A 9,212-nucleotide genomic window follows, 5' to 3' on the forward strand; every position below is an offset into this window, starting at 1 on the left:
ATTATATTACAGGCTTCCTCTAAATAAAAGACACAAAGAATTTAATATCTACTAAGTCTCAAAACACTGTCTTTCATCTGGGATCTACCACTTTCTTCTCCATATACTCTTCCCTATTTATCATTTGTTTTCTGTGAGCATACCTGTAATCCTGATGAATTTACAATCAGTATGAAATAATAATAGAATTACAAAAAACACAGGTGGCAGCAGCATTAGGAATACAATAGATTAGCACAAATTTGTGAGTAGGAGACTCCTTGCAAATGACTGAATCTGTAAAATTACCAAGTGAACTAATGCAATAAATAAGCCAGGAGAAGGTATGTTCAAATGTATTTTGTCTATTCATTTGTCAGCTGTTTTTAGTTTTATTGATAATTCTCTTCTTTATATTATACTCATGCAATATATACACTGTTTTATACATATATTTGGTCATATGAGACCTTACTGTAGCTTCTGTTATTTAATCTTTGCTGAGAGCTGGGACAAGACTGAGACATTTCTCTATGAATATAAATTATTTAGCAAAATGCAAATTAGTAGCATTCTGCAGCACCCTGATTATCTACCATTTGTGACAATAATGATTATTGGCAAAGCACAATGAGAGGTACATGAAAGGAGAGGTGTTTGTTGTTGTTTGTTTTGTTTTGTTTTTGTTTTCCCCCATGGTAACAATCTCTATACGTTTTTATTACCCCATCTTGTAGTGCTGAAGATGTTCAGATTCTGGATTGACCTGCCTTTCCATCTTCTCGTGGCCATGTGTTTGTGTCATTCGATAAAGGTGCCCATCAGTTCCCAACACAGCTTCAAGAGTGATCTCTTCAGTTGTAATCATTCCCTGATTCTTGCAGATGGTAAGGAAACCACAGTCCACCTGTTGAAGGATATACCTAAAAGGTAGGAGCAAATCATTCAATACAAATTTGCATATGTTGTTTTTCATTTCCTGCCTTATGGCACAGGCAGACTTGCTACCGCTAATATCAAGGAAATAATTGCTGTACACTGCCTACCTGCAATGCTCTGGCAGTGCTACCTTTAGTATCCTGAGCCAAGCAATGCAAAATTGCTGTCCCTTGAAAGTATCTTCCAATATCTCCCTCTGGCCCTCTCTTTCTTTTTTTGCCTTCGTAGTTGAAAAACTTAGCTAGAACCTGGAGTGATTTTTAAGATAGATTTCAGCTATGTATATTCATTGTAAGATTTTTCCCTATTTGGCTATCTGGCAGACCTCTTAATTGATGCAATTACTGCTGAGTTTACATTAGGCTCCAGAAGTGAATAGCTATTGCTGCATATCCAGGTGATATCTTAATCAGTTGACCTACAAAACTGTAGGAGCACGAGGGCCTCAGGCCAAAGTCAGTTGCAAATATTTTTCCTCAATAAATTAACTACCCAAATCATTACAATAAGTGTATACTTTTAAACTGAAAATCAGCTTTCAGATGTACTGCATGCTTAGTTGTGTATTTGGTGAGCAGTACTAAAGCTTGCATAGATCAAAAGAATTTTTAATATAGAAATTCCTTTGAAGGTTAACCTGGACTTCCCAAAACGCCTGTGAATTTTGTATGTAGTCAAATCAGTGTGTGTGTCTGTGTCTGTGTCTGTGTCTGTGTATCTGGTACCCTGTATCAACCTCAGATAGATATCTGGGAAGAGATTTCCTTTAACAAGATTCAGCCCAAATACTCTCTGGACACTAACCAACATTATTAGTGTCAATAGATCTGATATACATTCCAGCAGACTGGTCAAAGAGCAGAGGGTAAGCCAGATGGCTCAGTCCTTAAGGGCACTGTGCAGAAAGAAAACAGGACACTGCACATGTAGTTATATAACAAAATTATGACTATAAGAATGAACCTAAGAATTCTCCTTGTTAAAGGGACATAGAAATTGAAATTCTAAGAGAAAGAGGGGTTTATAGCATGTGATTTAACAGGTACATATCGATTTTCAGATTTTTTTTTTTTAACTTGGTTCAGCTGGAATAAAGGCTTGAAGTACACACTTAATTATAAGCACTGAAAGCCTCACAAGAACCTTATCGTTTTCCAAAGATCAAACATAAAACCAGAAAATTCAGAGCCCTGGTTTAAATTAAAAGAAGATAAAACATTTGAAAAATATGGAAATACTCAGTGGGAACCCAAACTATTTTAGTTCTGGCCTAGTAGCAATATCCCGAAAATAAGTAAAAACTCTCTGAGGTGACCTTATGTGTCCATAACATCTCACCAATGAGTATAAAACTAAAATTACTTATATTTTATTGTACTGTGATCTAACTGAGTCCACCTGTCTTTATGGCCATACTCAGTCCATTGAGAGACTGAGCAGACAAAGAGCAAAGCAGTAAAGCTGGAGATTAGGCTTTACTGGAATCAGTCAGGAACCGATGTCACTTTGTACCAGTGATACACAGTGGGCCAAATTTTCAAAGTAAATATGTTAAACTGAACTCTTGTTAGGTTAGATTAAGGATTCCAGGGAGGATTCAGTATGCTAGCAGAGTGGCAAGTACATTTGTGGTGCTACTCAAGTGCATTTTCACCAGTAGGCAAAAGTAAAGTTAAGAAATTGAATCTCTGTATAATCATAACTTTTGGAGCATTGAGTGGGAATTACTTTCCATATACGTAGGGGGCATTCACTGCCCATATAAATTTTGTATTGAGTAGCTTTCATGGATGTCTCAAACTGTGTACAAGCCTCCAGATGAGCAGAGTAGACTCATTGCAACTAGAAAGAATAGTGGCATGTTGGGATGGAGAGCTGAGAAGTAGCATCCTCACACTGCCAATCAAGAACAAGTAGAACTAGGTATGAAATAGATCCTCTTAGTCTCAGACCTTTGGAAGACAGAGTGATGCTCAGACACCCATTGTTGGTTGCTCCAGGCAAGAAACCTGGGTATCACATTTTGGTAAAACACATACTTGTTCCCCTAGTGTTAGCCTGGGAATGGAGCTCTAATAGAGGTCACTTTCCTAATTCCATTATACCATAGTATTTACTTGTCCCACAGAGTCTAAAAAGTCAGTATTGTGGAATACATCTACCCGGTAATAAATGGACAATATTGAAGAAAACCTTTGCGGTGTAGAAAGAAACACAGTATGTATTCTTTTTACATAAGAAAATTTAGAGCACTCTCTAGGCTATTGCCTTAATGTACCAAACAGTAGAATTGTCATTATTATCTACAGTGGAATGTAGTTTTTAGATCTTCAGTCTGAATGGCTAATTACTTTACCTGCTGGGATTCTGCAGTATGACTGTGTTTCTTAATGCCTTCAGTTCATTTTTAATCCACATTTTCAGGTACTGTTTCATGCTGGAGGAAGACAGAGCCCCTGCTCCTTTCACAGTAACTGTGACACCCTGTGATGTTCCCATTGAATGGAGTATACTGGTACATAAGGCATCAACAAAATTCCTTGGAAAAGCAGCACGTGGTAAGAGCTAAATGGGAGGAACCTTCAATCGGTCTGATCAGTGCAGGAGGGAAAGTAGCCCATTTGTAAGAAGTGCCACCACCCTAGGAAATCTCACCACCAACAAAAATGGCCTGGGCAAACTTGAAGTTATAGGTCCAAATCTCCCTTCCTGTGGACTTACCTGTGGGTTTGGAAAAATATGACGCACAACTCCACAGGTGAAATCCTGGCCCTATTGGAATAAATGGTATTTTTGCCATTGACTTCAGTAGAGTCCTGCAAGATAAAATTCAGTTTCTGCCACATTCTCTTCTCAGGGTAGTGTAAGGAAAGGACAAGTTTATGGCTACAGATGAGAGTGCTGGCCCTTGTTCCCTCCACCGTATTCTTTTGGAAGTGTAAGAGACGCTGGGGGAAAGGGGGTGGGGAGAGTTAACAATGCAATGAGCTTTGTTAATCTGGAATCTCACTGGGATATCTGCCAGGCTGGCAGGGGAGCATGGAAAATAGAGTGGCTACTCCCCAGTTACACTATTAACAACTAGAACCCACCCCACCCCAAAACCCAAGGACCCTAACTACACAATGTTCCAATGGAGAGTGTTCCATAAGATCACCAAGGAGGGAGGGAAGTGCACTTAACAGAGCAGTCTCACACCCTTCTTTGTGTCTCAGACCTCCTGGGCTGGTATTTCCTCTTTTCTGCTCTTCATAACAATGTGCAGCAGAGGGAAGAATATGGGACAGATTCTAGTTCCCCAGGAATACGATGTACGAGGGCAATAGGCATAGAATAATCTGGAGCTATGTTTTCCTCAAGTTAAAAGAAAACGTAATTCTCTTTTATAATTTCCAGAAGCATTTCATAGGTTTAAAAAAAATAACATTTTTTTAATTATTAAAAAAGCTAGATGCTGCCAGAAACAAGATGTTAATTAGCAGGGAGATGCACTTGACTAGTTAGCTCAGTGGGCATTCCTTCAAAGCCTCTGGCTTTTTTTGTTCATACAAGGCAGGGAAAGACACAAAATTACACTAAAGGAAATTCATTCTGCACAAAATGTCAGTGTCCTAAAGTAAAGTACAGGAAGAAACACTGACAGAAAGCGGAATATTGCAATGCCATCCAGTACTATATAGGTCAATATATTTGCAATTTGGAGTTTAATTATAGTCTTTTTGAAAAAATTAGTTCTCTCTTGCAGTATTAAAAGAATAGTCACTAAAGCATAAAATACTAGTAGCAAGTGATGAATTGTTGTGGAGCATGAAAAGAAAAACAATTGGGTTCTGCTTTTCATGTGCAGGTGATTATGACACTCTTGAAGCCACAAAATCTCAGAAGATTCCGAAGTTGGTGTCCATGATATTTAACTATAAAGGAAATTCTGTGGAGACTTATATGGGTATGTCTTCCTATTCTGCTTTCTATATGCTGGAGTTCCTATCAGTTGAACGAGACACACACATTACTGTATACTTAACAACTGACACAACATCTGGGCATTTGTATCCAGAACTCCCAATAGATCCACGCATAGATATTATCGGTATTGACCATGCAACTGTGACTCTAGCTTGGAAACACAGCCCATCAGTCTTAAAGCACAAAGAAAACATCCAGTATTGTCTTCTAGTCAATGAAAAACACAATTACAAGAGTTTATGTGCAGCTGAGACAGCTATCAGATCATCAGGTATGAAATCACCACCAGCACTAGCTCTTTCCCTCTTTCCATATTTTCTAGACCATCAACAGGTGATGATATTGTCCAATAGTGAATTAAGTATCATCAACAGGGTTAGTAACAGGGAAGTGAGGCAGATATGCATGGGCACCAAGAATACTTATACAGTGCCCAACCTTAGACCCAGCACTCAATATTACTTTGATGTTTTTGTAGTCAACCTCCTCACTAATGCAAGTGCTGCCTACACTGGAACATTTGCAAGAACTCTTGAGGAACCTGAGCCTAAAATTATTGAGCTGAAGGATGGGAAGGTAATTCATTTAATCCTGGATGGGAAAAAGCAGAAATTCTACAGCTTGCAGTACCAGGCTAGACACAAGAAGATTCAATTCACCTTTCAATCTTGTAGTGGCCAAGTAGGGGTTCAGATAGCAAGGAATGGCAAAGTATTGGCCTCAGAAAACATTGCAGGCTTCAAACATTTCTCACTGACGGGAAAGCTGCTGGACACGTATTTGGTGCAGCTAAGGTCCATGGACCCTACTAATTCTTCTGTGAAAGTTCAAGTATCCTCTCACTTCTACAAGCCTTTCTTCCCACTTCTTCCAGAAAGTTTAAAAATCAAGTCCTTTAGTAAACTGAGGACCTGCAATTCAGTCACCATTGCCTGGCTAGGAACACAAGAGCAGAGCAAGTACTGTGTGTACAAGAAAAGGATCGAAGAGGATCAAGTTTGGATGGAGGTAAGGAGCGCAGACAGGTGCTCCGGGCCCAAATCCAGACACAACTCTGAGAAAGTGCTGTGCAAATATTTCTATGATATAAATCTACAACGAGCAGTCACCACACAGACCATCAAGGGATTGGAAGCAGGGACTCTCTACCTGTTTGATGTTTATCTAACTGGACCTTCTGGGATCCCGGTAAGGTATCACAGTAAAGTTGTGAAGACCAGGAAAAAATGTTGAGGGCTTTTCAATAAATGTTTTCTGGTAGGTAAATAAGGAGCAAAATGAAAAACATGCACAATAAACACCAGTGCTCTGTGCAGTTCAAAATATATTGGGGCATAACACACAATTATTAAAGCTGCAAGATTTGTGGGAAAAGAATTTTTTCAACTGTCTAGAAAATTAGGCTCACTCTGGCATCTTTTTTCCAATATAAGCTTCTCTCTCAATTGTCTCACATTGGCAGCAAAAACATGACTAAAACAAATAACACTTGGAAACAATGGATTCACCCCCTGACATGCAAGAAATCAGTCTGCAGTGAAATGAACTAAAATGGACCTGAAATCAAATTCATATTGTGAAATACCTTTCAAGGAGTATTGAACTGTTACTTTAAAATCCAACATTGTTTTTTCACTTTGCATACCTCAATAACTGTCAATGAGGGACTGAGCGATACCACCAGAGTGACAGATTGGCCTTTCCCTGCCAGTTGAGAGATTTGCTCGTGAAGGCAAATGGACAAAGACTGGTATGGCTGCAAAGCATCTCTCATGCACAAAGGTGCAAGACTGATAAAAGCGGTGGATTGGGAGGCTAACTGCTGCAGCTCCACATTCTAGTCAATTGTAATTACAGGAGATTCTCAAACAACTACGTCACAATTACCTGCATATTTGCTTTGCATTCATTCCTGTGGAGAAATTATTCTTCTTTAGAGATGGACCTGACTCACAAAGTTTGGACCAGGAATTGGATCTGAATTTCCTCAAAGTTGAGGGTGTTTGAATACAGTTTGCTGGCTCTGCCCATATACAGAAAGACCCGAGTAGGGAAGTCTGAGGAGAAGGAAGATAGTTCTGATCCAAACTGTTCTAGTTCAGGTCCATTGCTACTCTTGTTTGGGTTTATGTATTCTACACATACACATACATTGTATAGACAAGGTGCATCATCTTTGGAGCTTCAGAAATAAAATATTTCTTGGAGCAAGACAGGAAGGGCTGAGAACATTATCACTAATCCTTCCTCCTCCCTACAGAGAGATTCACACATTAAACCTCTCACTGCATGTATTATTTTACTCTTACAATGGGATACACGAATTCCCATCCCATAATTTCTGATCCTGGCAAACACCAGCACTGTGCCGAACTGCATGAGGATCAGTTCCCCACAAGATCACGTTCTGGTTGCCCAGGGCTGGCTCTAGCCATTTCACCGCCCCAAGCACGGCAGCATGCCGCGGGGGGCACTCTGCCACTCGCTGGTCCCGCGGCTCCAGTGGACCTTCCGCAGGCGTGCCTGCGGATGCTCCACCGGAGCCGCAGATGCTCCACTGGAGCCGTGGGACCAGCAGACCCTCCGCAGGGATCCCTGCGGGAGGTCCACCGGAGCCGCCTGCCTCCCTCCCGGCAACAGCAGAGCGACCCCCGCGGCATGCCGCCCCAAGCATGCGCTTGGCGCGCTGGAGCCTGGAACCGGCCCTGTGGTTGCCCTTCCCACCATGCCCACACACACACAATCCTACGCAGGCACCTCACTTCCTTCCATGCAGCCCCAGCACAGCCTATTTCAAAGAATGTGTTGCTTTTTAAAAAATGTGATTTTTCCTATTGAGTAGCATGAAGTAGTATGTCTGTAGTAAAATCTGACAAGCACAGGTGTTTTTATTATCTCTGATTCTCTGATTGTCTCTTTTAAATTTTGGAAAAGGCACAGTATGAGGAATATTTTGAACAAAATATCTCCTCCCTCCAAAAAAAATCATAAACAATTATGCTTAGTCTCATCTACCGACAGAAGAGATTTTTGAACACAGACACTTGGCAAATCTGGATTTCATATGTAAAGTAATGTGAAACATTAACGGACCCAGATATCTCTGAAGAAAATTGATCTGCTTTATTTGTTTTTCTCCAAAATTACACAAAGCCAGGTATAAGTGCGTAATTCTACTCCACATGTATTTATTGTACATGGTGCACACTAGACCTTCCTTTACCTTACTGGAGCATCAAGGTTTCAACTTATTGTTAATTATTATTATTCATATTTCAACAGTGCTCAGAGGTGCCAGTCAGCACTGGGCCCTCACTGTGCTAAGTGCTGTACAAACATATAGGGCATGTCTATACTTAAGGCTAAGTCAGCGCTGCCGCGATTGATGCGGAGGTGTCTATTTAGTGGGTCTGATGAAGACCCACTAAGTCAATGGCATAGTGCTCTCCCATCAACTTCTGTACTCCAGCTCTCTGAGAAGCGTAAGGGAAGTTGATGGAAGAGCATCTTCTTTCGACACAGCGTGGTGTAGACACCACTGTAAGTCAACCTATGTTACATAGACTTGAGTTACATAACTAACATAACTGAAGTAGCATAACTTAGGCTTACTAACAGCTGTAGTGTAGACCAGCCCCTAGTATGGAACAATCGCAGCTCTGAACAGTTAATGTAGTTTAAGACAAGACACAAGAGTAGGCAAGAGGCACTTGCCCAACAGCTTCCTTGTGGTTCCTGAATATGAATGCCAATGCCAGCCCCCCTGCCTGCTGCAAGAAGTGGGAGGGTCCCTGGCACCTCTGTAGGATCAGCTGAAGAATCATGACCCTACACTCCTAAAGCACTGTGCAGGAAAACATCTGGGGATTCTGAGCAACACAGAACATTCGGGGCCACAGACCTAAGGGTATGTCTACACTGCAATTAAATACCACAGCTAACCTGCGTCAGCTGATTCGACCTCACAGAGCATGGACTGCGGGGCTGTAACACTGTGGTGCAGACAATCGGGCTCAGGCAGCAGCCCAAGCTCTGGGACCCAGCAACTGGGGACAGTCCCAGTGCCTGGGCTCCAGTCTCAGCCCGGCAAAGCAGAGTCAGTTGGCATGGGCCAGCCATGCGTGTTTAATTGCAGACATACTGCTGAAGACCTCTCCCTTTGTGACCTGTAGCCCCACCTGCATTCATCAAGAACTCTTCAGGTAATGGTCTAAGGATCTAGAGGCACAGCATTCTCTCTGGCAGGCCTTTATGTCTAAAATTTGCTTCTGCCAAAAAAAAGCCTGAACCCAAACCTGGCCATGTTTAGAACATGATGCAAGACTCAT

At 41.2% G+C, this 9,212-nt stretch overlaps 1 protein-coding gene across 1 annotated transcript; it reads left to right on the forward strand.

Moving 5' to 3' along the window:
• Positions 1 to 556: 556 nt before the first annotated feature.
• Positions 557 to 6,346, forward strand: LOC116834549 (protein NDNF-like). The gene is made up of 3 exons (XM_032796730.2): positions 557 to 909; positions 3,343 to 3,476; positions 4,766 to 6,346. The coding sequence occupies exons 1-3, from the start codon at positions 725 to 727 to the stop codon at positions 6,115 to 6,117; spliced, it is 1,671 nt and encodes a 556-aa protein (XP_032652621.1). The 5' UTR covers positions 557 to 724; the 3' UTR covers positions 6,118 to 6,346.
• The last annotated feature ends 2,866 nt before the right edge of the window (positions 6,347 to 9,212 follow it).

The sequence above is a fragment of the Chelonoidis abingdonii genome, chromosome 15 (assembly GCF_003597395.2).
Source record: "Chelonoidis abingdonii isolate Lonesome George chromosome 15, CheloAbing_2.0, whole genome shotgun sequence".
In the NCBI taxonomy this organism is placed as follows: Eukaryota; Metazoa; Chordata; order Testudines; family Testudinidae; genus Chelonoidis; species Chelonoidis abingdonii.